The sequence below is a fragment of the Pyrenophora tritici-repentis genome, chromosome 8, assembly GCF_003171515.1.
Source record: "Pyrenophora tritici-repentis strain M4 chromosome 8, whole genome shotgun sequence".
NCBI classification, from domain to species: Eukaryota; Fungi; Ascomycota; class Dothideomycetes; order Pleosporales; family Pleosporaceae; genus Pyrenophora; species Pyrenophora tritici-repentis.
Window position 1 is genome coordinate 1840708 of NC_089397.1, and position 26948 is coordinate 1867655.

At 51.5% G+C, this 26948-nt stretch overlaps 11 protein-coding genes across 11 annotated transcripts; 5 read left to right on the forward strand and 6 right to left on the reverse strand.

The window, feature by feature from the left end:
- Positions 1 to 197: 197 nt before the first annotated feature.
- On the forward strand, positions 198 to 1613 carry PtrM4_141720 (endoplasmic reticulum-Golgi intermediate compartment protein 3; the record flags this gene model as incomplete). The annotated part of the gene is made up of 3 exons (XM_001937824.2): positions 198 to 571; positions 625 to 1396; positions 1446 to 1613. 3 exons carry the CDS (start codon positions 198 to 200, stop codon positions 1611 to 1613), a joined length of 1314 nt encoding a protein of 437 aa, XP_001937859.1.
- Positions 1614 to 2539: 926 nt separating this feature from the next.
- Positions 2540 to 3406, forward strand: PtrM4_141730 (TAP-C multi-domain protein; the record flags this gene model as incomplete). Its single annotated transcript, XM_001937823.2, has 1 exon — positions 2540 to 3406. The coding sequence occupies one exon, from the start codon at positions 2540 to 2542 to the stop codon at positions 3404 to 3406; it is 867 nt and encodes a 288-aa protein (XP_001937858.2).
- Positions 3407 to 6359: 2953 nt separating this feature from the next.
- Positions 6360 to 6668, reverse strand: PtrM4_141740 (uncharacterized protein; the record flags this gene model as incomplete). Its single annotated transcript, XM_001937822.2, has 1 exon — positions 6360 to 6668. The coding sequence occupies one exon, from the start codon at positions 6666 to 6668 to the stop codon at positions 6360 to 6362; it is 309 nt and encodes a 102-aa protein (XP_001937857.1).
- Positions 6669 to 8620: 1952 nt separating this feature from the next.
- On the forward strand, positions 8621 to 9277 carry PtrM4_141750 (uncharacterized protein; the record flags this gene model as incomplete). Its single annotated transcript, XM_066109527.1, has 1 exon — positions 8621 to 9277. The coding sequence occupies one exon, from the start codon at positions 8621 to 8623 to the stop codon at positions 9275 to 9277; it is 657 nt and encodes a 218-aa protein (XP_065960449.1).
- A 2912-nt stretch (positions 9278 to 12189) lies between these two features.
- On the reverse strand, positions 12190 to 13252 carry PtrM4_141760 (uncharacterized protein; the record flags this gene model as incomplete). The annotated part of the gene is made up of 2 exons (XM_066109528.1): positions 12190 to 12938; positions 12988 to 13252. The coding sequence occupies 2 exons, from the start codon at positions 13250 to 13252 to the stop codon at positions 12190 to 12192; spliced, it is 1014 nt and encodes a 337-aa protein (XP_065960450.1).
- Positions 13253 to 16082: 2830 nt separating this feature from the next.
- PtrM4_141770 (uncharacterized protein) lies at positions 16083 to 16262 on the reverse strand (the record flags this gene model as incomplete). The annotated part of the gene is made up of 1 exon (XM_066109529.1): positions 16083 to 16262. One exon carries the CDS (start codon positions 16260 to 16262, stop codon positions 16083 to 16085), a length of 180 nt encoding a protein of 59 aa, XP_065960451.1.
- Positions 16263 to 16489: 227 nt separating this feature from the next.
- Positions 16490 to 18586, reverse strand: PtrM4_141780 (Nop14 multi-domain protein; the record flags this gene model as incomplete). Its single annotated transcript, XM_001937818.2, has 1 exon — positions 16490 to 18586. One exon carries the CDS (start codon positions 18584 to 18586, stop codon positions 16490 to 16492), a length of 2097 nt encoding a protein of 698 aa, XP_001937853.2.
- A 274-nt stretch (positions 18587 to 18860) lies between these two features.
- PtrM4_141790 (uncharacterized protein) lies at positions 18861 to 19441 on the forward strand (the record flags this gene model as incomplete). Its single annotated transcript, XM_001937817.2, has 2 exons — positions 18861 to 18903; positions 18966 to 19441. The coding sequence occupies 2 exons, from the start codon at positions 18861 to 18863 to the stop codon at positions 19439 to 19441; spliced, it is 519 nt and encodes a 172-aa protein (XP_001937852.2).
- An 894-nt stretch (positions 19442 to 20335) lies between these two features.
- On the reverse strand, positions 20336 to 22848 carry PtrM4_141800 (Vps53-N multi-domain protein; the record flags this gene model as incomplete). Its single annotated transcript, XM_066109530.1, has 6 exons — positions 20336 to 20672; positions 20736 to 21518; positions 21565 to 21680; positions 21730 to 22008; positions 22058 to 22761; positions 22818 to 22848. 6 exons carry the CDS (start codon positions 22846 to 22848, stop codon positions 20336 to 20338), a joined length of 2250 nt encoding a protein of 749 aa, XP_065960452.1.
- Positions 22849 to 23280: 432 nt separating this feature from the next.
- Positions 23281 to 24555, reverse strand: PtrM4_141810 (ChiA, Chitinase; the record flags this gene model as incomplete). Its single annotated transcript, XM_001937815.2, has 4 exons — positions 23281 to 23963; positions 24011 to 24263; positions 24313 to 24337; positions 24386 to 24555. 4 exons carry the CDS (start codon positions 24553 to 24555, stop codon positions 23281 to 23283), a joined length of 1131 nt encoding a protein of 376 aa, XP_001937850.1.
- Positions 24556 to 25829: 1274 nt separating this feature from the next.
- Positions 25830 to 26054, forward strand: PtrM4_141820 (uncharacterized protein; the record flags this gene model as incomplete). The annotated part of the gene is made up of 1 exon (XM_001937814.2): positions 25830 to 26054. The coding sequence occupies one exon, from the start codon at positions 25830 to 25832 to the stop codon at positions 26052 to 26054; it is 225 nt and encodes a 74-aa protein (XP_001937849.2).
- Positions 26055 to 26948: the final 894 nt, after the last annotated feature.

A 26948-nucleotide genomic window follows, 5' to 3' on the forward strand; every position in this document is an offset into this window, starting at 1 on the left:
GTCAATTGCACTCGTAAACCCGGTGATTCGGTCCCACATTCAAGACACGAGCCAAATACCGAGATCACACTCGGTAACACCCTCCACCCCGCGGTTTTAGCCTGGAATCACTTTTCCCTGAGAATCTCACCACTCGAAAGTTGATTCCTTCAACTCACCCCTCAACAATTTCAACTACCCTGCAGCGGTAGCCCAAGATGCCGGTCAAATCGCGATTCAACAAGCTCGACGCCTTTACCAAGACGGTCGAGGATGCGCGCGTACGTACAACGTCTGGTGGGATCGTCACAATCGCCAGCTTGCTGGTAATCTTCTGGTTGTCATGGGGCGAGTGGGCAGACTACAGGAGAGTGACTGTGAGACCGGAACTCATGGTGGACAAGGGCAGAGGAGAGCGCATGGAGATTGCCATGAACGTGTCGTTTCCGCGAATCCCGTGTGAACTGCTCACGCTCGACGTCATGGATGTGTCTGGGGAGTTGCAAATGGGTGTCACGCATGGTATCAACAAGGTGCGATTGAGTCCCGAGGCCGACGGCAGCAAGGTGATTGAAACCAAGGCTTTGGATCTGTAAGTACATCTACATTATTTGGTTTGGAGACATGCGCTGATAATAACTACAGGCACGCCGATGAGGCCTCACATTTGGCCCCCGACTACTGTGGCCAATGTTATGGCGCACCTCCCCCCACCAACGCAAAAAAGCCCAACTGCTGCAACACCTGCGACGAAGTCCGCGACGCCTACGCCTCGATATCATGGTCTTTCGGCCGCGGTGAAGGCGTAGAACAATGCGAACGCGAACACTATGCTGAACACCTCGACCAACAACGTCAGGAAGGATGTCGCCTGGAAGGTAGTATCAAGGTCAACAAGGTTGTGGGCAACTTCCACTTCGCGCCCGGAAAGTCCTTCTCCAACGGCAACCTTCACGTGCACGACCTGGAGAACTACTTCAAGGACGATTACGCGCATACATTTACCCACCGTATCCACCAACTCCGCTTTGGCCCTCAACTTAGCGACGTTGTGGTCCGGGACATGCAGAAGAAGCATTTGGATTCTGGTCATAACGGATGGTCGAACCATCACGTCAACCCTCTTGACAACACCGTGCAGCATACCGATGAGAAGGCATACAACTACATGTACTTCATCAAGGTCGTATCCACTGCATACCTGCCACTTGGCTGGGAACAGGAGTTTCCCCATCCTTCCAAGTACAGCGACATCTTGGGTACCACTATCGACGAATCATACAAGGGTAGTATCGAGACACATCAGTACTCTGTTACGAGTCACAAGCGCAGTCTGCAGGGTGGTACCGACGAGAAGGATGGGCACAAAGAGAGGATCCATGCTAGGGGCGGTATCCCAGGTGTATTCTTCTCATATGTAAGTCGGCTCCTCTGATCTCACCACTTAATACTAACAATTACGTCAGGACATCTCACCCATGAAGGTGGTCAACCGCGAAGTGCGCGAAAAGTCCTTTTCGGGATTCCTGGTGGGTCTCTGCGCCGTCATCGGCGGTACGCTTACCGTTGCCGCGGCCATTGACCGCGCGTTGTACGAGGGCGTAAATCGCATCAAGAAGAGCCACGCGCAGTAAGTGTAAGTAAGTAGCGGTCATGCAGACCAAATCATCCCAAAGGAAAAAAACAAACGGGAATGTGGATATGGTTCGGTTCTTGTGGTGTTGGTGCATTTTGTAGTCAGGAGTTTGGGCGTCGCATAAAGGTCACGCGACCGGATCTGTGTCGGCGCAGAGTGGTGATGAAGGCGGGTTCGGCATGTATGTTTATAGATGGAATATTGAATACCGGATTATGTGTACATGATTTTGAGTGCTGAGGGTCTCCTGGCTTGATTGAAATGTGTGTCATGTGATTGTCTTGACTGGGCCCGGATGTATCCACCGTGCTGAGAGCGAGCTGATGACGTGTCTTGAGAGATTTAAATTTTTTAATGCAATTGTAATGAGTACGTTGAGAGTTGGACTCATCGTTATGTCGCATACGATGATCCGCAACGATCATAGTGTAAGCGAGCTGAGATGTGTATGAAATGGCAGTAAAGTTTACATGTGTATTACACAAAGCTTGGTATTGTGTAGAAAATTTGTAGGGTGCGTACCCACATATACAGAATGTACGTCAATACCTTACTAAACAATACGAAATAAGTGAAGTCAAGGGACAATACCGACGTGTAATCATGTACGTCGACTGACCAATAAGAATTGCTACCTATGCGGAAGTCGCGCGTCTTGGCATTTGGCGCACGGACTCCTCTTCAATATAGTCTGGCACGTTTCTCTATTCTTGCTTCAAGTCACTTGTACTCCTCTCTCACAACACAAATACCAACTCTACTCCAAAACACACCAAAACCAACGCTCGAACACACACAAACACACACAACCCAAAGTTCAACTCCTCCAAAATGAACACCCAACATCAACCACGCGCAAGGGGACGTGGCCGCGGACGCGGTCGCGGTAACTTCCAGCAAACAAGCAACGACGGTGACCAAATGATGGTCGACAGTGAGCAGTCTCGCGGGTACCGCGGCAGAGGCCGTGGGCGAGGGCCCCGAGGCGGCCGAAACCACTTCCAGAGCGATGACCGCTCCAAAGATGAGCCCATGGACAAAGAGAAGCTCAAGTCAAATCCCTCTTACCCGCTCATGGAAGGCTTCCTCACCCGCCGCTATGATGCGCCAAACAAGCTCCTCAACCTCTCCACCATCGCCAGCGACCAAGAAATCCTGGAAGCAGGAATGTTCGCGACAGAAGGTGCCCAGAAGAAGTTCTTCCCGGCCCTGATGATCATCTGCGACGCCATCCTCGAGACGCAAGAAGCCAAAGAGCAAGCCATCCACAGCGTCACTCTTGCAGGCAACAACCTCGAAAACACACACGCAGTCTACCAACTCTGTAACCACTTCCGCCACATCCAAAACCTCGACCTCAGCAATAACGCTTTCGCAACGCTGGACGCACTCAAGCCATGGAAGGGCCGCTTCAGAAACGTCGAGCACCTCATCGCCGACCCCTTCCCCAGTATGGACTGGGAAGATGAGATCACCTCATGGTTCCCCAAGCTGAAAATTCTCAACGGCACCCAAGTCCGACCTAGCGCATCGGCAACCGACAAGCACACTACAAACGCACAGCAAATACCCCCACCATCCGTCACTCCCACACCACCACTACCAGCCCCTGAATTTGCCGACCCAGAGCAGCAGGCCAAAGAGGAGATGATTGCCTATGTGCAGCGCGAAACCAACCTGACACGTGACTACGCCATTCAGTGTCTCGAAGCCGGTCAGTGGAACCTCGAACAAGCCGGCGCTCTCTTCACACAAAGCCGCGACTCTCTACCAGCCGAAGCATTTAATTAGGAGTTGTCTGGTCGCGCCCCAGAGATGGATATCTGCATGGACCCTGACATGGACTTTGAATATTATCGGTGGAAATCAACGACACGACGACATTACGCCACTCACACCATCACAACAATCCTCTTTCTTTGCACATCAAGCGAACACCATATTTTCACCACCAACAAAACTAAGCGCACGCACGACACACGAGCGCACTCGACAAAGCATCTTACAGATCCGCATCCTCCTGTCTCTCACCAGACAAGAGTGAAAGCAAGGACTGTATTCCGTATCCACATTTTTCTTATTCTTATTCTTTCGACAATACCGCCAGGCCAGGCAGAGTTTTTGGAGTTGGTTGGTTTTATTGCGGCTTTTGGATATTTTCCCGGCCTGGGTTTTTGGGATTCCTTTCTTTGTATACACGGATACACGTCACACGCCACATGGTGTAGGAGCGGGAAGATGGATGGGGTGGATGGAGGGATGTACAGCATGCATGGAACGCAATCACAATGAGGTTAGGGGAGTGAAATCACCCGGTCTACCAAATCAAATCAACTCACAAACTTCACACACACACACACACACACACACACACACACACACTTACTTGCATGATGTACGCGATGTTTTTAACTGCCTTGAGGAATATGTTGCTGACGACTAGATGCATATAGCCACAGACAGATAGCAGTGAAGGTGGTAGACGTGGCGGTAGATAAATATACAGGTACGTACTCCAGGGCCGGGTTGATAGCGACGTGTATTTTTTTGAGCACACATCAGATGATGGTCGTAAATATGGATTTATCTGGTTAACCTAAACACCCGGGTGTGATGAGATACTTGACATACTAGTGGAAGAAGGGCGCTGTAGTCGCCAGACGAGCGCTTACCCGCACTTGTTCGAGTCTTTGAAGTACTGTTGGTTTGGGGATGATGGTATGGTTTGACTTTATACGATACATATGATATATGGTAAAGTTGAGATACTATGGTGTTTTGTGCGGGCGGGTTATGGGGTTTGTGTTCGCAATGTTGAGTTGTAGATATTGGAAAGTACGACTAGGGGTGCGTGTGTTCCCATCCGCAATGATATCGAATGAGCATGTAGGCTATTCTTCTGTATTTTATTATCTATGGGACTGTGTTGATGTAGGGGGCGATGAGATTTGTCAGTGGTGAGGTGAACCCACGTGATTACCTGGTCCCTGCGGCTAGCGCCTTGGCATTCGTATATAGTCTCTCACTCCCATAGTCCCAATACTACAAGATTCTCCCCAACCTTGACGCTTGACAGGTTATGAGCCCTCACCCGCTCCCGTAGTCGCTGTTGTTAAAGCCTTGTTATGAGGATAATTGCAGCGACTAGCGCACGCTAATCTCCTCATCTATCTTAAATTTAAACCTTACCTTCGAGAACTTCCGCACAGGGCGCGACAGTCCCTATCGTTAACACGTCACCACTGCGACAGCACCTCGCGCACGGCCCTACGTTACTCCGTCAGCCAGATCGCCCGATTAAATCACGACGCGCGACTCGCCTTCTATCGACTGCAGTGATCCCGACACCACCTCACACAGCGAATGTCCTCTGAGCACAAGTACCAAGTAAAGACTGCTTACGACCTCCGCCCTTACACTAGGTTAAGCAAGTCGCACTGGCTCTGCGGCTCAGCCTACTACTCTCCGCTGCGATCCCGACAGAACCTCGCGTGGACCTTCGTCAACACAGCTTACCGACGTGATCCCATTACGAACTCACGCGCCCTGTAGCGACAGAACCAAAGCCAGAGCTACCGAGCAAGAACCAGAGCCACCGAGCCAGAGCCACCGAGCCAGAGCCACCGAGCCAGAGCCACCGAGCCAGAACCAAAGCTAGAACCAGAGCCCCTACTAGGCACGTCCTTCACAGTCACCAAAAGCCAAGCAGGCCCAATACGAAGAGGCCCCCAGCTGTCTCACGATCACCTCCGCCTCGTCAGGCACATTCCACTGCTCATCTCCTACCTCCGCTGCGATCCCGACAGAACCTCGCGCGGCCTTAAATTAGGTTAAGCAAGTCGCACTAGCTTTGCGGCTCAGCCTATTCCCTACGAGCGACACTACCGGTTAACCGACAGGCCCGACCACTGCTTATCTCCTCTCTGCTGCGATCCCGATAGAGCCTCGCACGCCCTTACACTAGGTTAAGCAAGTCGCACTGGCTCTGCGGCTCAGCCTATTCTCTACAAGCCGCTACAACTTTCAGCACTTAGCAGCTTATACGTCCCCTACCCGACAAACAATCGCTGCGCCGCCTTCTCGTAGAGAGGCATTGAAGAGCGCTAGCCTTCCGTCTCCCCTAGGATTTCCGCCAGAAACAATAGCGCCTACACACGTGTGCCCGCTTGGCTACGACACCGGTTACCTTCTCCTTTGCCTTCTCCTTCACCACTTTGTATTGCATGAGTATACGTCCTTGAGAATCCAAGCACTTCAGCCTCATGCGGGGGGTGTGTCAGTGGTGAGGTGAACCCACGTGATTACCTGGTCCCTGCGGCTAGCGCCTTGGCATTCGTATATAGTCTCTCACTCCCATAGTCCCAATACTACAAGATTCTCCCCAACCTTGACGCTTGACAAGATTTTGGTTGTAGTGATGAGGTAAGGTAAGGTAAGCTTGAAAAAGCTCGGTAGAGCTCTGGTCAAAATCAGGTAAACAATGGTTCTTTAGTTTGGGACGCCAAAGATGGGTACCATGGTACCGTAGAGGAGGGAGCAGATTCCTGCGTACATTGTAGTGATCAGCAGGTTCACAGTAAGAAAAGAGGCAGAGGTATAGTTTTCTAACCACTTGAATTGATTTTGCCTCTCAGTACGAAACTAACGAGAGATGACATTAAGTGCCATTACCCTGCTACAAATGCCCATATTCCGTTCTGTCATCTAATCCACCGCGCTTCTCTGATAACCTCGGTGCCATCTCTCAAATACCCGGGGGCTCCCTGAAAATCACACATCCGGTAATTCTGCCCGCGGCGGCCGGGAAGGGAAAGGGGCAGTTTCCACAAGATCCCCAGTAGATTTCGCCTTCGAGGGTTGGATCGACTGAAAATTCGCAGCCGAATCGGGAAGTGCAGAGACTTTGGTAAAGCTTTTGTCCCTCCTCCAGGGAACGGTGGAGCGTAAGGTCTCGGGCGCACTGCAGGATGGCGTTCGGGATGGTTTGTCTGGCTTGCAGTGCGTTCTCTGCTGCTGGGGCACATGAGCCTGGGGCGACCAGGGCCATGGCCATGGTGGCGATGGTAGAAAGTCTCACTGATGTATCTGTTAGCTACCTGGATAGAGGAGAGAGCGCATAGCAATCTTACTGGCGATTCTCTGGTGCTTGCGAGGAAGGTGAGTGGGCAGAGCCGTAGTGGCTGGGATGGCAGTCGGAGGATGGTTTGAAGGGTGTTTGTGTTGTGAAGCTGTGCTTGTGAGTGGTGAGGAAGGAATTGAACGGCAGACACACTGCCTCTTAAATACTACCTTTGGGCCCCCATTGTCCTGAAAATATATCTTGCAACTGTCTGGAGAAGTATTCGGCTCAATTTCCTCACGTAACTCTTCACAAAGCCGCCAAGATTTATCCGCCAGTCGGATGAGTAGCAATCACCCTCTCCAGGCACAAAGGCTAGTCACAAAATCTACACAAAGTCCAGCGACAATTTCTAATGCTATGATCGTCAGCGTTGAAACTTTTCGTGGGTTCTCCAGGTACAAGATGAGCTAGGGCTTATAGATAATGGTCTTGGTAGCGCGCGTGCACGTATTCGAGACCGTGCAGGGTCCGTTGGGCTGGTATCCTAAACAACATATGGCTAGATGGCAAGAATTGGCGATGAGAACAACAGAAAGGGGTTCAAGCTACAATTAGAGGACCCTTATGGTGACCTGCTGTTTTTGAGAAATTGGGGCAACTATCCCATAGAACGTGCTATAAAAATTAGTAGGCGGGTTTAAAGAATTCAACTTGGTGTCAAACCTTACTGTGACTAGTATAGCACATGCATCATGGGTATGTGTGGCGAGCCGCCTTTGCCGTATTGCCGTCTTTACCGTCTCGAATTGCGTATGTAGGTGCTCAAGCTTACCTAGGTAGCATCGGTGCTTACCGGCACAACCCTTTTCTCCGCACGGTCCTCTAAGTATAAGCACTAGACATAGTATTTTGCGAATCTAGTGCGGTGTATCGGTATCCTACTAGTCATGTGATCGGGAGGGTAGCAAGTAAGCCGGAAGTCATGATGTCGTGTTAGTCTGGGGCTCTTCAATCCAGCAGAGTAATGACTTTGTGAATGGTGTACAGTTCCCTGCAAGTGAAGAAAGTAGGCAATTTCCTGAAATCTTACACGAGTTAGTCTGGCTTGGCTTACGTCTATCTTCTTTCTGGATCAGGATCTGCATGGGTTGGGTCATGTCACGTGACGTTGCTTGTTTTCGGACGCGGACTAGGGTTGTGGGGTTCTGATTTGCTCTCTCCGCGATACCTACCTGCTATAGTTGCTGTAAATTTGAATAAAGGTGATTGACAGTGGGTTTGTAATTATCGAAGTTGGGTATCGGACTGCAATTTGAGATGTATACAGGATCATTTGTCTTTGAGTACAGTGAGTCCTGCACTGTACTAAATTAACAACTCGTACTATACTACATAATTCAGTTCAGATTCAGAATAACGCAACTGAGAGACGCTCGGACATCAAAAACATCTGGGCACGCAGATAACGACACACTTGACGAGATTACTATCAGTTGTTCCATCAATCACATCTCTGTGAGAAAAATGTGCTATACACTATTGAAAGATGCTTGGCACACTTTGTGAAGTCAGACGTAGACAGCCCATGCATATTAGCACCGTAGATTTCACCATTATAATCCCGAAACTTTACGTTACTGCCCGAAATCTTAAATATGCCTAGTATCTAAGTAGCCATAGATCTACGTTGGCACCAAGAACATCTCGTGCACTTCGTATTCAGGATGCAGGAAAAAGCTTGGAGATGAAGTGATGCAGTGTCTCGGCAATCATTGCCGAGCAAGACAGAGAAAGTGAGGAGGTATCTCAACTGTAAAAATTATAAGAGTCGGCCACGATCGTTGTATCCCCTACACAGCTCAGCCACATCTTCTTGAGCTATCAAATCCCGCACCTTCCCACTCTTCTCTTGTTCTTCAGAACATCATTCATTCAGCCCAAAAATGTCTTTCAAAGCCATCCGCTCCATCATACTCCTCCTCGCCACCACTTCCATGGTGGCAGCCGCCCCCGCCGGTACCTCCGAACTAGACCCCGTAGCCGTTGCTCTCGGCGTCACACCCGACGATATCACGAGCCTTAAAGAAATGAAGGATATCAGCAACTTTGACCCCACGCCCTGGACACATCCTGCTGGATTGTCACTGTCTCCTTCCAACCCCGCCGAATGGCCCGCAGACGTCAAAGCACAGTTCATGGTAGACATGAAAGCTGCGTTTGTTGAGGTTCCCAACACGCCATCCAAGCCAGCACTTTCCAAGCGATTGACAGGTGCCCAAAGCCCAGCCGCTCGAGCTGAAGCCGCTGCTCTCGTTGCAAACGCACGTGTAATGCGGGATGTCAACAATGAACATCGCCGCAGACTATTGACTTGCAACAACCTGTCAAAGGGACGATGCAATGTCTGTGCGGCCCTCTGCTCGGGCAGGTGGGTGTTTAAAGTGGCGGGATGTTCAGCTGTAGCGTTGGCGGCGGAGGCGGCGTCGGGAGGTGCACTTACTCCGGCTGTTGGGACTGCGTTAGTTGCATGCGCAGGCGATATGTCGGTGACGTATGGTCAATGCATTTTGGATTGCATTGAGCAGGCAGGGCCACGATAAAGAGATGGAAGCAGATTGGGAAGAAGAGAGTCGTTGTCAGGAAGGAAGAATGAGCTGAAAAGCTATCCCGGGGAGGTGGGAACCCAATTCAACATGCGCCTGGATTAGAATCAAGGGTATGGTACCGAACAAGATGTATATTGGTTAGCACACAAGGAGGATAGCCGTATGTTCTAGCAGAATAGTTAATACATTAATTTATTGACGAAGATATTTATTACTGCAGCGTGAACCAAACTAGAAACTGTATTTCCTGTAAGAGATAGAACAGCACGTTGATGCTTCGTTATTGAGCTTAGCACAAATCAGATGTTCCAAATTAGTACATCAGCACAACAATAAGCAGCTACCCAATACAAATGATGTCGGCAGAAAAGAATTAAAGATGCGGATTGATGTCCATGTGTGAGCCAACGGCGTTTGTAAGAATAAACTTGAAGAAATAAATAGACTGGTAATGAGTACGTTGAGAGCTGGAGTCATCGTTATGCCGCATACGATGATCCAATAGATCATGTATGATGTCGATGTTACCAAGAAGCAAAGTTGACGTCATTACCACTGAAGCCACCGGTCTGAGTTCGATCGTACCAAAAAATCCATGTTTCCGGTATTGTACGAAGAAGTTTTTCAAACTACAAAATTAAAGTTGACCAAAAAAAATAAGCTTCCGCCAGCTAAAAGGGTTCTACAAACAAACACGTCGACAAAAGGCACTTGAATAGCTAATTAGCACCATAATCTCTGTACAGGCGACAGACGTGGAGATGCAAGGAACACATAATCAAAATCACGGTCGCTGTGACCACAATTCCCCTTCTCGCCACTATCCCAAACCACCCCTTTCGAACATACGCCCATATGCTCTACTCTAAATCCATCTCTACACCTAAAGCCATAAAAATCATCCATCATTGCTAAGAACATGGAAATATCTTCTCACGAATTACTTTCCTTACCACAATTCCGGACCCAAGACCTCGAGACGAAAACAGAAGAGGCCAGACTTACCATTTAACCAAGTAGCAAATTTTAGTTGAGTCGCCGAGGTTTGGAATAAAACACCAGATACTTAATGACGCAACGAGGTCGTTGAGGACTTTGATAAATGACTAGAGGAGTTGTGGATGGATTATGAAGCAACGTGTACACTAGATACATCAGAAACGACAAATCCTATCATAACTTCCATGTATGAGAAACACCCACACAACATGCGCAAGATTTCTAAGAAGATAAAAAAAACAATCATCATACACAATCATCATATTTTATGCCATAAACAAGAACACAAGCCCATGTTCATCCAAGTCCTCATAACCCTCCTTCATCCTTGTAAAACAAAACCGAAAAAAAAATCGCTAAGACAGCAGCAAAAAACAACAACAACAACAACTAGTGATTCTTCCTCCTCACATTCGCCAACGCACTATTAACCGCAGCCGTAACATCCACATGGAACAACGGCCGATTAAGCCCTTGCACCACAGCAATCCGTCCGACCCTATTATCGCGCTCGGTAGCCCCATACGCACGACTAGTCTCGAGCTGTTTATTAATGCTGTCGTTTTCCGTGCTCATACTACCCGCATCATCTTTGATGCCCCTCGCGGCCTCGATATCGTGACTGCGCACCTGGCTCAGCGTGCGTTTCGCCATGAGGTTCTCCCGCGCTTCCGCCTCAGCGGCAGCGGAGTCTGAGCCCCCGATTTCGGCAACGCTGAAGATGGGCTTCCAACGGTGTGTTATGCCCGAGTCGAGGGGCTCGGGGGTGTAGTAGCCGAAGCCGGCGGCGGCGAGGGCGCGCTTGGTCCAGCGGTTGGAGATGTTGCAAAAGTGCCAGTCTACCGTGTCGGGAGCGACGTATTTGTCGAGTTGGTTCCGCACGTCGATGAGGTTCTGGATACTTGTGAGGTCCACATTGTTGATGGAGGAAAAGTCCAGGATGATGGCTTTGAGCGTTGGGCGCTCGTCGGGAGTGTCGCTTGCGCTCTTACCGCGGCGTGGGCCGGGGTCATTCCAGGGGCGATCGCCGAGCGTGTTGTAGGTTGCTTGATTTGTGCGACGGGTTTTCGAAAAGATTGTTTCGGTGAGTTGGTCGAGGTAGTGGTTTGCGTTGGGGTAGTTGAAGCCTTCGCTGAAGCGGTAGATGAAGATGCCTGGGTAAGGGTCCTCGAGTTGAATGGTGGGGTTGGAGCCGTCTTTGTGGTCGATGGGTAGGTAGACTTCGCGGATAGAGTGCTCGCCTTCAGAGGGCTTTTGTCGGGCGCCGGGGGTGCGCTTGTCATCATCGGTGACATCGAGGAGATGGTCGCCAACGACCGAGTGGATCTTGGCTTTGCCCATGAAGCGACCTTTGGCTTTGAACAGGCGGAAGGCAAACATGCCTGCGGAGACAGAGACGGTAACATAGATGCCGTTTTCGATACTAGAAAAGACTGTGACAAGCACACCGGCAAAGAAGATGAAGACTTCGAGTGGCGAGATCCTCCAGAATTGGTACACAGTGTTTGGCGGTGTGATCAAATCGAGCACTGCGTGGATAATAACTGCCGAAAGGGTCGCATTCGGAATGTACCAAAACATGGCCGGAAGAGCGTAGATTGCGAGAAGTACCACTGCAGCGGTAATGACACCCGCAAAGGGCGTGCGTACACCGGCCTTGGACTTGATAGCAGTACGCGAGAAGGAGCCAGTCGCGGGGTAGGCTCCGAGAAAGGGGCCAAGGCAGTTGGATACACCGATAGCGACGAGCTCTTGCGATGGGTTGATAACATAGTTGTTTACTCTGCCGAACGACTTGGCAATGGAGATGTGCTCAATCAGAAGCACGATTACGGTAGAGGGCAACTGGGTGGCAAATGACTGGATGATAGGAATGGTGATTTTCGGTACACGGGCGTGTTGGAATCCTAATATTGTAAGCAAGCGACTCGAAAAGATTGCGTGAGTATCTTACCTCGTGGAACAGTTCCGAGTGTTTTTACGATTGGCTTGGTTCCATTGGCGCGGTGCTCGCGGTTGGCCAGGTAGCTGAACAGGATGTAAAGCAGGATGACAAATACAGTACGCAGTGTGTTGAGGAAGAAGAATAGCTTAGCCCGGCTTGGGAAACGCTTCGCAAGTAGTCCACACGTAGACCGGATGGCGTACAAGAGGAAGAGGCAGGTCAGACCAAAGGAAGCGTTGAGGTCGGTTCGGTCAAGATGCTTGAGCGAGTTGATAACGACCTTGTATGTGGGATCACGAGTCGAGAAGCCTGTAATTCCCATCATCGCAGGAAACTGTCCAGCGGCGATACTGAGCGCAGATCCAGTCATGAATGCAGAAATAGCAGGTAGCGAGATGAGGTCCACAATCCAGCCCATGCGGATGAGACCTAGGAACAGAACAATGGACCCAGCGATGACGGCTAGAGCGGATGCGATCATGTCTTTGGAGATGTCCTGGCCTTTGAGTTTCTGTTCCGCTGCCAGCACAACGCTGCCAGTTACTGTAGATAGAACCGCGACGGGACCGATGGTAATGTCCTTGGAGGTAGCGAAGAACCAGTAGATGAGCACGCCCATGAATGAGGAGTACAAACCGAACTCGACTGGGAGCTCAGCGAGCTTTGCATAGGCCATTCCTTGCGGGACAACAACAGCGCCAACTGTGATACCTGGAAGAGTTTAGTAATCGCACAAGAAGGATTTGAGAGTTTGACATACCCGCAACGAGATCTCCAACCAACCATTGGACATTGTAATGCCCTATCCAGTGGATAAAGGGAAAAAGACTGTAGCAATACTGTCTCAACTCCTCACTGGTGGGCAAGGTGTCCTGAATCCATTCCTTTGCAGTGGGCTCGCCCTCAACATACGTATCGGCCGAGTCAATAGTAAAAACACTTTCTCCTCTCGTTATCCGTTCCGAGCCAGTCTCGTTCCGGTAATGCAAGTCGATACCGAAGACCTTGGCCAGGCTATGGCCCATTTTTGTGGCTGTTGAAGCCATCGATGTGAAATGCGTCGTCCAATATGAGGAGATCAAAAAGAATGTACTGAGTCAGCACGGGGGATGCCACGTGCTTGAGATGCAGTACCAAGTCGGAACAAGTCCGTATAAGCTTCAGAAACGCACGACAAGAATTGCCAGGGCTTGAGGAGCTTATCACTGAAGACGTCCAGGCGGCTGGTGCGTGGTGAAGGTAACCGTGCAGGGTATGGGACGCTCCGAGGAATCACACGTGGACTCGCACGGAGCGAATCACGGTGATGGCGTTAATAGGCCGGAGTTAGAAGCACAGCCTGTAAGCTGATAGCCGTCGAGTTGAGCTGGGCGTGGGTATAAAAATGTCTTGGAAGTAGAAAGGTCCGAAAGCCCTCAAGACGCCTCAGTATTGCTGTGATCTGGTGGGCAAATTGCGTGATCAGACTGTGACCACGAGGGGAAACCAAATGCGACCGACAAAGTGCTGGAAGTCGGGGCAACAACGAGGAAAAGCAACAGAACCAAGTACAAAAGGCCAAAGAGAATACTAGAGGGTACAGATAGTATAGCCAGTAATTCAGGCACCCCAAGAGAAGGGTCCTACAAAAGTGACATAATGCCTTGTTCCCATTCTTTTGCCGATCCCAGATCTTCCTCCTCTGCAAAGTGGAGTTTGCAGTCTAGCGACGATTTTTCGCCGCGGTGCCGGTATCCACCTGTCTCCAGAATGCAACAAGCTCACAAGGATGGTGCGGATAAGGCGACAGGGATGGTACGTCAAGGTTGTGATAGAAAAGGTCGCGGTTCGCACTAGTGTCCAATAAAATTAGACAGAGGCGGATTGCGTGCTCGGAAGCAGAGATGTCGACTTCGGCCTGTTGAGCACACACACAACCCAAAAGCCAAGCCAACGCTTGAGGAATGACTGAAGCGCTACGCGATTGGCGTTCAAATCGTATTTACCCTCAGCTTGCGTCCACGTTTGGCGTTTCCGAGGAGCTGTTTTGGTGTGTACAAACGAGGGTTCGTTGGGATGTGACAACACAAATAACAAAAACAAATTCCAGCCTGCGAACCTTCTAGACCGATAACGGCGTTGGTAGCGCTTTTCCTACATCCCAACCCCCGAGGTCCTTTGTTCGCTACGGGAGTAGTACAGAAGTCGTGAAATCAACTTTGACGTCACCCTTGACGCAAGCCGGCAGCGGGAGCGTGGAGCACGGCACTTGCATCCCCATCAAGGGCTGTCCACAGCAAACACCAGGAACGAAGAAAAAACCGAGATTGTGGCTACCAGATCAAGTAGAACCGATGCTGTTCCGGCTTGGTATGTGTAAGGAAGCAGAGATTGTGTGGGTTCAATTAAGGTTCTGCAAGCCAGCTACGGCAACTCGATACGTGGGGACGTTTCCAGGTTTTTGCTTACCTTCCACTTTTCTTACATAAGCCTAGCCTTTTGCTCGTTGCACGTTGCAAGAAAGAACACGAACACACCGGCCAACCCCACATTCAATCAGGCCTGTTCAGGACAAAGCAACTCAAGCCGCGCATATTCGCCGTAATGGTCAATGCCTCAGGCTAACAATACAAAGCTCCGCTTCCAGGGAAAATAAAACTGGGTTCTCAACTATGCCATGCTTTTTGCCTAGGGCAATTACTGCAAAACCCATCTGTGAGAATGGTCTAAAAAGCATTGGCCGGCTTCACACACCGACTTGTTTTCTTGGCACAGGATTTTGGAGAGGGAAGTACCCTCAGGACTAACTACATAGGTAGTCGCGACTCCACATGTGTTCCCCGCTGCTCAACAAACCCAAGGAATTAAGACGATGTGGTTCTTCCGATATCCGGTACGTACCAGCAGACAGACCAAAGAAGAAATAATCCCGGTGCGGGGTCGATAATCAGATAAGCTGTGTTGTGTTAATGCATGAACGAAGAAGTTCTGAGAAACAGGCATAGTCTGCATGCATAACTCTTAGATCAAGTACGAACTAAATTAGACACAGTAGTAAGAGTGTCAGAACCTATGCAGATAGCTATACATGCACTAAACATTGACATATCTACCAAAACGTTAGAGGGCAACAAGTACACAGAAAACGGATAGTATATGCTACGATCCAAAAACCCCATGAGTGGACTACACGCCGTAGTGCTGCAAGCACGAGGTTCATACCAAACTCACTATACCCTGCTCCTCATACAGTCGTGCCATCTTCTAAACCACCAAATCCTCCATGCAGCACCTTCGCAGCAGTGCGGACAGAAAAAGAAAAGCACGCCTACAGTGCGGAGGACCAACAAACAACACCACGCTTAAACATACGATACTAACAACCTGCTACAAGACAGATCTCCGCTCTCAACGCGAGCAAAAAAGGGTTCGGATAAGTCTGAAAAAGCAAATACACACCCTATCTTTTACCCTCCTCGCAACATCATGCACGGTTCCCGCGATGCCATCAAAGGTTAAATCAGGCGGGCAATTGCATGGAACGCGCTAGACCACAATCGGTCGAGGCACATCCACGGCTCAAACATTGCACACACCAGACCTCGCTTTATTTTCCAAGTTCCCGTTTGTAGGTGACGAGGAAGGTGGGAAAAGGAAGAAGGGTAGAAGGTGGGGTAGGTAGTCAGGCATTCTAGTTGGTCTCAGCAAACCACGTAAAGTGGTGAAGAGAAGATGTAAAAGGAAAAGGAAAAACATCACAAGCTCTCCCCATCCCAAGCCCTCACACATGGCTATGACAAGCATCCACACATTCCAAAGACGAAAACACATAAATCGAATTTTCTAAACCTTCTCCTTCTCAATCTATACCTACCCCTACCGCCCCGCCTTCCTAGCTTTCTTCTCCCTCTCGTACCCATTCCTCTCCCTCCCCTCCTCGCCCTGAATCTCCGCCACCAACCTGCGATACTTGTTCTCATACGCGCGATCCTTCTCTTTCTTCTCGCGCAAACTCTCCCTCGCAATAAAATGCGCATCCTTGCGTAACTCGCGCATCGCTCCTTTCCTCTCCCTCTTATAATCCTTCTGCAGCCGCTTCGCCTCCGCACGCTCCTTGTCCGGGTCGTAGTGCCGGTTGGGATCGAAGCTCTCTTCGAACTTGGGGATGCTTGTTTTGATGGGGAGGGCGCGGTGCGTGTGTAACAACAAGGGACGACGGCGGGAGCGGGCGAGGGCGAGGCGGGCGGAGAGGTTTTGGTGCACGGGGGTTTGTTTGGATGATTTTAGGGGGGGGAGGAGGGGGTGAAGATTTCGATGAAGGAGGGTGAGGTTTCGTAGGTTGAGGCGGCTGTGAGGACGTTTTTGGCGTGTGCGGCGAGTAGGGTGGGTGTGGCGTGGGGGGAGAGCAGGCAGAGGGTTGTGTAGCGGATTAACTCTGGGACGTAGCGTTTGGAGAGGCGTTGGTATTGGAGACAGAGGGCGCCGATGAAGGCGCCGGTTGCGACGTCTTGGGTCGAGGCGGGCGAGGTGAGTCCCATCCAGCGGGCCATGAGTGTGATGGCTGGTGTCACGACTTGGTGGAAGTGGTCGGACGTGGGGAAGATGGATCCGATGGCTGAGAGCAGGGCTAGGTCGCCTGGCGTGGGGATGTTGGAGACTTGGAGGTTCTTGAGATGCTCGCGGAACTTTGTAGCTATCTGAACGGGGTATGAACGCGCCATGGAGTGAATGTGTCGGATGATGGCCTCGATGACTGCTAGTGGAGCTGCTGGTGTCTGATTCGAAAGATACGAGACGTGGTCGATGAGGGCACATACGAAATCCGCAAGCTTGTTCTTGTTGTCTGCGCGGAGTCCAGCGTGGTAGAGTGCGCGTATTCTCTGAATGACTGTAGAGGTGTCGTTGGGTGCCACATTCTTGAACACCTTCAACAGCTCTTCGTGAGACCGAGGACATTCATATGTATATGCCAGCTTCGACGTTGTCTCAGCACCGAGCGTCAGCACACCGTTGACAGCCTTGGGCTGCTCTTTGCGCTCGGGCATGACGTCCTTTAGAAAGTCGGCATCCTCTTCATCCATGGCCATGGTGTCGTCAATCGCAGAGCCAGCCTCAGACTCATCATCCGACATTTCCGCCTCCGAGTCGGTAGCAACGAGGTCGTCGTCCATGATGAAGTCGTCCTCATCCTCGACACCTTCCGGCCTGAGTTGTCCTGGTGCTTTCAAGCCGAACTCGGCAGCATCGTCTGGAAGGCTGTCCATGTCATCTTCCTCCTTATCTGCTTCCTTACCCTTCTTCTGCGGCTCTTCATCATCGCTGACAGATTCTCCACGCATCCTCTTCATGCGCTTCTGCTCAAGTTCCTTCAAGCGACCAGCCTCTTCCCTAGCCTTTTCTTCTTCCGTCTTTGTCCGCTCCGTCGGCTTCGCTCGCTGGTCCAGGAGTAACTGGCGCACGCGCGAATCGTATTCCCTATCCTTGTCCTGCTGTGTAGTCCCAGCAAGAAGCGCAGCACGGTCGGCATTCATCCCGAAATCGTTCCGCTGTGACTCTTTCGGCGCGTCCGGCTCGGGCTTCTTATTGATATGTCCACGCAGCGCAGCAAGCACATCACCGAGATCCTTGTCGAGTGCATCTCGCATCTCGTCGTCGTCCTCTTTCTGTGCCTGACGCTCGTACTTGTACTGCTTCGACTTTGCAATAACCTCCTTCATGACCTCCTGCTTGCTCTTCTTGCGCTCTGGTTGTTCCTCTGTAGCAGGCGCCTCACCATCCACCTCATCTATCCTCCTCTTCTTCTTCATGAAGCCATCTTCGTCGTCGCTCGACCCCGCCACACTCGCCGCGTCGTAATCCTCCTCTCCAATCTCATCGTCGAATCGCAGAGACTGCCCACCGTGCGTAAGCTCCACCTCATCAGCGTCATCCTCGAGATCAAACACATTGCCACTCCTCTTGCGCGACTGCTCCTGTTCAAACCGGGCCATCATGCGGTCCTCGACACTCATCGTCGGATCCGCCTCGCCTATCCGCCTATCCAAGATTCCTCCAACCTTGTTCTTGCGATGCATCTCCGGCAACAGCGACTTGCGCCTTGCCTCCTCGCCCTGGCTCTTTGTGACGCCAGGCCGACCGAGAATCTTCTTTGGCGCATTTTCAGCCTGTGCAGAGACGTATTCATGCTTGTGAGGGCGCGCAAGGTGCTTGAACTCGAAGGGATTAAACGACTCGCGGATTGATTGCAGCGCAGATGCTTTTCGTGCGTGGTGGTCGGCGTTCTTGGATTGAGACTTCTTCTGTTTCTTCGACTGTTGTGGGCCGGTAATGCCTTGTTCACGCAACGAGGCTTTCAGCCGCTTTAATTGAGACGGCGGCATTGAAGGAGAGAAAAAGCCACGAGAGGCTTCAATGTGTGGCGCGGCGTTGAGGACACTGGGTTGCGGTTGCCAAAAATTATTTCTCGAAAAGTCAAAGCTACCTAGGGTGCATGGGTGTTGCCTGTCTAGCGCGGCCGTCCCCCACATTGCCCACGCGACTTGGACCGCGACTGCCACTTCCGACATCATCGTTCGCGATGCAACTGCAGTATGACTTGAACACTACCCTCAAACCTCACACAGCACCGTAAAAAATGACTAAACCGCCCTCACTATGGCGTCCAAGATACCCGACCACTGGCTCTGGCTCGGCCTAGGTACGTAACCTACCGTACCCCACTACCCTCATCCTTATACTGTATACTAACACTCCCCCCAGGCGTCATAACATTCATATCCATCCGCACCGTCTCCCACGGCCTCCGTGAAATCATAACCCTAACAACCATCCGCCAACCCGCCAACCTCCCCGCCCAACCGCAACCGCCCACACCCACGCCAACCCACCAAGAAGACTCGATAAAAACCTCCTCTCTCCTCACCCTCTCCACCTCACACAACACCGACATACGCCTCTCGGCCACAAAAATCCTATGCAACCGCTTCACCACCAACGAGACGGCGAAAAGGCTCCTGATAAACGACCTCAATAGCGAAGACGAGCTAGTCGTACACCGCGCTCAGCTGGCGTTTAACCTACTCTGCGACATGGGTGCCTGGAGCAGGGAAGGAGCGTTTGCGCCCATGAAGAAGACGACGGCGTCGAGGTGGACGGTCATGGAGCGGGTTCCCCAGGGGGGGTATGGTGGCGCCTGGGATAGGCATTGGTGGCGCGGAAGAGGAAAGATTGATTAGGAGGAGGAGGCGCGAGGCTGTTGTTATTAGCGAGGGGGGGAGGTGACGGCGATATTTTAATGGACGGTCAGGATCAGGGTCATGTTCAAGGGGGGCATTTGGGGCAGTAGAATGCCGAGAATGGTCATCCTGAGACTTTTGAGCAAGAGTTGACGGGTGAGGAGTGGGAGGAGAGTGAGTACGAGGATGGTGATTACGAGGATGGTGAGTACGAGGATGATGGGATTGGCGACGACGGTCAGACTTACAGTCATTTTCCGGGTCAGAACGGGGCCAGCGATCACAGCCAGAGCTACAGCCATTTCCCGGGTCAGAACGGGGTCAGCGATCACTCACAGAGTTACAGTCGTTTCCCGAATCAAAACGGGCTTCTGCCCCCAAATTCTCCGGGAGGACAGCCTTTGAGGGTTGTTAATCTTTTCGCTGAAGACCAGCATGATGTCAATTCGGATTCGGATTCGGATTCGGATGAAGGGGGCAGCTAGGACATGGATACGACACTTTGTCATTGAAAGTTGAATATTGTTAAAGTAGGGAGGGCAAGGATACTAAGTGCGTGAGCATTGAAAACATTGCCAAAGCAAATAAGCTAGATAAGAGTTTTTTGTACAAACAAACAAACATCACCCACCAACCAACCCACCCATCTACCGCCCATCCTCACTCCTCCCAAACTTAAATCCACCCCCAACATCCCTCCTAAAAAACTTCCCAATATTCTTCAAATTACTCTCCAAATTCGCCGTGCCCCCACCACCATCCATACTCCCACTCGCCTGATGCTGCACCCCGCTAGCCCCCGGCGCCGGACTTCCAAACCGATCAACCCCATCCCTCGCCGCATTAACAAGCATATTCCCCAACCCAGCTGCATCAAACCTGCCCCCACCCAGACTAGGTGTCCCACCACCCCCACCCCACCAAGCGCACTCGCCGCGCCAATCCCCCACCCACATTCTGTATCTGCAGCGGCGTGAGAAAAGGCGAGTTCTGCACCAGATTCTCATGATTAGGCGAGGCGCGAAAAGCAGCAAAGAGGTCGAGCAATTGCAGTTGGTCTGCTTTGCGTATACCTTTCAACTCGAGGATTTTCCGGAAATTGGTATCGGATTTATCGGCAATGTGGATGAGGTAGGCTTGGACGAGGGCTTCCGGGGGGGAAGGGCGGACTTGGAGAGTTTTGAGAAGGGGGTCTATTTTTGCCATGGATTGGTTTACGCGTTTGATGAAGCTGTTGTGCGGACGGTTAGTAGTGTGATGGTAAGACGGGTGATATGGGTGGGTTTTGACATACCTTGCAGGCGGAGCCGTTCCAGCCTCCTCGTTCAGCGTAGGCAGCTCCGTGAAACCTTTTTTCAAAACATACGAATCCAGCAGCATTTGCTCGGCGCCGACTTCAGAGATGGGCTTGCATTGGACGATGTTGGCGATGTAGGTTGATGCCATTTGGTCGACGAGGTTGTCGCAAAAGGCTCGTGCGTATTGCTGCTTGTGGAGGTATTTTAGTATTTCCCCTGACCTTTCCTTGACGTGGCGGAGAAGCTCTGCAATGTATGTGCTCTGGTCGCCTACGCTTTCGAGCTTTGCCCAGGGTGTGTTGCGCATTTCTCGCCAGCTGGGGTCGCATGCGATTTCGACTTTTCGGACGAGCATGCGGACGGTTGCGCTGGCGATGCCCATGAAGGCATCTGCTTGGCTTTGTAAATCGACTTTTTCTTTGAACTCTTCGTCTATGCGGCCTCTGATCTTCTCTTCGAGCTGGTTGCACGTCATGTAGCAGTAGTCTGCGGTGTTCAAGATGAGAATTGCATCCTCGATAGACGGTCCTTGGGCTCCAGACTTTTCACTGAGAAAGTAGTAGAGAACTTGCTGACCGTACTGATCGAGATATTTTGCAAAAGTCATGGACAACTCTTGTAATCGTGTGCCTGTCGACAGTTTCGCGCATTGTGCTAGGGTCAAGCGATAGAAGCTGAACAGTTCGGTAGATGAAGGTATGACGGCTTGGTGCGAAAACTCTTCTTCTGGGTTGCGCAATGGCTGTTGTCGGTACTTTGGGACGAGGGTTGCAAGTTGCCTGAAGGGTCAGCCCGACGATCTTCTGAGAGCAGTGGGCAACATACTTGTCTTGCGACTCTACCCAAAGACTCATGTAGGGTTCAAATGCCGCAGAGATGGCCTCACTAAAGCCATGTGACTTATCCTCCTTGGAAGCTGTCGAATCAGACGAAGAGCGGGACTGCACAGCTTTAGCAACAGCACACTTCACGGGCCAAGAACATACGCACATCGTTGGCGAAGCGCCGTTCTAGACTATGCTCAAAGTCAAGTGTCTCCTGCAAGCAGGAAAGAAGTAATTCGACGTCCAGACTTTGACCATCGCTTCTCCGTACAGACTTTTGCAGTATCGACTTGAAGTCCTCGCGGGTCCCTTCGCAGAATGAATTGGCCAACATCTCATTCACACGCCAAGAGGCGGGAAAGATAGAGGCATGCTCGACATCATAAGTCTTCATCATCCGGTTGAACCAGCTGTATCTCCGTCCAATGTTGTCAAGCGAACCGGCCTGGGTGTTGTTAGCCTAGCACCACAGTCGCACGAATCGGGCTACGGACTTCATCGTTGCCACGGAAGACCTGTCGGTATTCGCGAAGCTGCGTATTGCAGTACCAGTTGATGAGTCGTGTGCGGGCATGCTCGCCGAGCGCATCGATGACCAGACACGCTTCCGCAAGCATGGCCTTGCGCTGTGCGGTTTCCCCCTTGGCAAAGGTCACCTCGAAGTCTTCGCAGACTTGTTCCAGCAATTCGCCCTGCACGTCTGCCACATTGCGACTCAGAGTAGCAATCTGGTCTATCGAGCGATAACTCTTGAAGTGTGTCACAAGCTGCAAAACAGCCTGTAGCAACTGAGCGCACTCGCCGTACTGCCGCGCCTTGCTCAAGCTCCGCAATTGCTCGTACGCCGTCGTCAACATTTGCAGCCGCTTCAGGGCCGTCATGGACAGTGTCAGGTTCTTCTTTGTGCTATCCAAGCGCTTTATGTCTGCAGTCATCTCGGTGATGGTCTGCTCCGTTTGCATTGCGCGCTCCCGTACGCTCTCAATCTTCTTGAACAGATCGGCCAGCTCTGCCTTTGCCGCCTGTATGCGCTGCACGCTATCGGCATCTGACGATGACTGCGAGGCGACGACGCCTGCGATATCTTCGTCGAGGTCATCTTGGTAGCTGCGAAGGGCGTCGGCCGTGGCAGAGACGGACGAAAGGGTGGCGGGGTGGGAGAAGATGGCATTCAGGTGGTGAATTGGATCGTATTCAGCTGCATTGAGCGTCAGTGCTGAATCCATGACTCTGGACACTACGAGGCTGGCGTACTAGATTCGAGCGATGTCGAAGGTGCAGGCATATGGCTTGGAGGGGGTCCGCATCAATCTGCATGCGTTCGCGATACGCAGTCGCACTTGTCGCTCGTCGCTCGTCGCTCGTCGCTCGAAGCAAGGGCAGCGCTCAGCAAGACAGCAAGTGCGGCGTACGTGCAATGTAGTATTCTTGGCAATTTGGTGAGATGGCTACGTAGTCTATGCTTCATGACATCTGGAGCCATCTGTCCCTCCAGACTGCACGCATCCTCGTCAGTCCAGGGTCTCCTACATAGGGGCCCAAGCTTCATTGCGCTAACTGTGGGGAAGCTTCCATGGCACGACATGCACGCACAAAACTCATCGGAACACCTAGGTACTACACTGAATATCATGAAAATAGCCTTTTCCCGAGTTACCGATTTACCCCCATTTTGCGACCGAGCGTGCTGCCCGGATAACAGGTATCAACACACCACTTACTGCGGGAATAGCCCTAGGAAGCCATTGTACACCAGGCTACGGTCCTTTTGCCTGAGGGAGCTTGCATCTCCCGTTCCCGTCCAGTAGAAGAGCCCACCCAGTCCGTGTTGTCGCACATAATTCGCTTTCATCCGAACTGTGTGCGGGTTGTCGTACGTGACCAGACCACCATCCCCTCCGATGCAGTACGCTGCACCAAGCTGATCATCGATGTGCTCCTCTGAGCCTGGACGTGGCAGGTCCCGGTACTCAAACGTGCCCTCCTCGCCCGCTTGCCCCGAGAACGGATGACCTATGCCATGGGTTCCTGTGAAACTTCTGCCATAGGCTGGTACGCCCATGACTATCTTGTTCCTCGGCACGCCCTGACGCAGCATGTAGGAAACGGCTGAGTGGCAAGAAATGGCAGCTTCCGGGCTGTGTGGGATATGTGGTGTGAACAGCTGCGCCTGATGACCACACTTACTAACCCATGGGCCCGAATAGTCGTACGCCATGAGGTTGATCATGTCTAGGTAGTGCGCAGCATGCGCTAGATTGATGTGCTGGAGTGCCCATTCGCCCGCGGGAAGGGCCGAAGATAGCGTGTACTGTGGTGCTGGTAGGTACTGTCGAAGTATAGCTAATAAAGCAATGTAATCCTGACCCTGTCTGGCATCCGAGGGGTGTTCCCAGTCGACTGTGGCCTGTTCAGTAATGCACCATTGACCCAAACCAACAACTCACTGTCGATTCCATCGATGCCGAACTGTTGCACTAGTCCCAACGACGACTGAGCGAAGCGCTCACGGCAGGCTGGATCCCGAGCAACAGCCGCAAAAGGCTCACTGCCTTTCCCACCGCCACCGACAGACAGCACTACTCGTAGTCTTGTGTACTTCTTCTTGAGCAGCGCAAACGAGTTTAGGCAGCCCTTGGTTGCAGGGATGTCGTCAGTGCCTGGCACTTCAATCTGAGCATCTGCCCATTCATCGCTCAGCTATTAAGAGGTTAGTGATGGGGTGATTGACAGAGGCCGATCAACATACGTATACGGTGCCGTCGTCCTTTACCCTACGGTGATATTAGCGCATGTATTTTGCAGATCCCAACTCGGCCTACCATGCAAATGCGTAGAACACGTGCGAAATGACATCGTAATTGAGCGAGACAGGAGGCTGATCACGATAGATGCGCCAGTTAGGGTAGTAAACACCGTTCCAATACATGGCTTGCAGCGGTGTGGAAAAGGTGGTTTCGTGATCAAGTGGGTTGATGTAGTGTCGGTTCATTGTCGGTCGTCGTCAGCTATTTGCTTAGCTTGCTGCACGTCAGGGCACCCTGCAGGTAGAAACCCGTACCAGTGTTTGAAGGATCAGAGTCGGACGGGTATCGGAACCTCTGCATTATATGTTAGCAGAGCAGAACACCAAAAAATTATGTGAGATGGAAAGTGGGGATAGGTACGTAATGTAGCACAGTTTCCGTAGTTTTTGACTGAATTTATTTGTGTGACTGCCTTGGAGCTGATTCCAGAAAGTACTCAGGGGGTTTATCGTATGTTAGATGGGTCTATGGAACACGCTCCGACTGTCATCGTATATACATGCAAGACAAATGACTGCGGTATCGGTAGCGACTGGTGATGCAATGCATGAGTGATCGGGTTAGATGTAATCGGACTACAAACTTGTCTAGGATAATCGAGGTTTTCATTGCGGGACTTGCCATGGCTATCTTTGGTTCTACTGCGGATGACACGGTGAAGCCAAGTCTGTCACTCTGATAGCCTATGGAACAGAGATGGACAGTGGCATGTCCCTTGTCTCGACGGCCTGAGGTCGGAACATCTCCAGATCGATATTGTAATGTGGCCACTAGTCTACCAACAGGAGGGCAAGGAGATGATACCGAACTGTTTGAGCTCTAGCGTTTGCAAATATGCATGTCCGGAGCAAACAGGTGGCTTCTCGGAGCGTTGTGGGATAACAAAATAGGTGCTGCTTGTAATACCACCAGGAACGGCTTTCCGGCCAGAATGTGGGGAGCAATACGCAAGCAGTTAGAGCTGGTATAGCCAAGAAGCACTAAATAACGTCCTACGAGACCTGTAGGTGAGATTGAGGGTGACACCTTCAGCCCGCAATGGCTTCTGAAAACACGTTGTTGAAGATGCACACGCCATGAAAAGCGTATCACCGGGCCGGTGGGAACGGAGTGAGCATTGTGGCGCAGCTGCAAAGACCGGTTCTACGGCACGGAAGATAGAGAAAGCTGCAGGTAGATCAGGGTAGGTCCAAGTCGAGCGGGACATGACGGCTGTGCAAGACGGATTCAGTAAGCTGCAGTTGGATGCGGGACAGGCCGATGATCGCCGACGAACAATGAGATGCAGCTTCGAGTCTTGGCGCTCACGTGCCCTGGCGGCCCTTGCGCGACCAACCGTTCGCGACATCACATCACCACAACGCATCGTGATTCTTTGATCGCGTGCCTACTGAGCTCTTACTGCTGACAGTACATAATAACAGACTCACGGGAAGCATCAAGATACAACTGCGCGATTATGACCGAGGTCATGACGCCAGTGCCGGCGCAAGCATCCGAGCAGAAGCCTGCTGAAGCTCAACAACCACAATACACCTTCAAGTTCTCCGAATTTCTACGGCGTGAATATCGCTTTGGTCTAAACCCCGATCGCCCAACATGTAAAGCATATCTGCAAGGACATTGTCCAGATGGCAACCGATGTCCCAATAAGCACAACGTCACGTCATCCTACAACAAGTAAGTCATGTTAAAAGTGTGCGCTCACTGCTTTCGCAAGCTCACACAGCTTCTAGTCTCGTATGCAAACATTGGCTGCGAGGCCTCTGCAAAAAGGGCGAGACATGCGAGTTCCTTCACGAATACAACCTGCGACGAATGCCCGAATGTTCCTACTACGCCCGAACCCAGACATGCTCCAACGGCGACGACTGTCTCTACCTCCACATCGACCCCGAAGCCAAGCGACCTTCATGCCCACACTACGACCGAGGCTTCTGTCCACTCGGCCCGCATTGCTCGCTAAAGCACAACAAAAAGGACAAGCTATGTCCATTCTACCTATGCGGTTTCTGTCCAGAAGGCAAAGGCTGCAAATATGGAGCACATCCGCGATACCCCACAGATCTCAAGAAACCCGAGGTACGTGTTGAGAAGAGCCCCGAAGAGCTCGAGGCGGAGAAACTGGAACGCGAGCGTGAGATGATGAGGAGAGAGGAGGAGGAGCGCGAGCGGGATGAGAGGAATGGCCATCAAGGCGGTCGCGGATTTAGGGGTAACTGGGACCGCAAGAAGCGTGGAAGGGGAAGAGGACGAGGTGGTCGTGGACGAGGAGACTTTTGAGCTGCTGTTGTTTTGCTGGGGAGAGCACCATCATTCTTATCATAAGACGATCTTGCATCTCGGCTGGTCCAAACACCACATCTCCACAGACTTTATTCAGAGGGAGAAATGCGGGGACTTCAGTGTAAGGAAGACACCCCAGAGCTTGGCTCCCACACTAGGGCCCCAGCTATAACATTGACGGTCAAATGAGCTCGCAGCCTTGGCAGCGGCTCAGCACAGCCTTTGAGATACCCACATCAATCCCACATTGATAACGGCAAATGGCTAAAGAGAAGGAGAGAAGTCCCAGAAG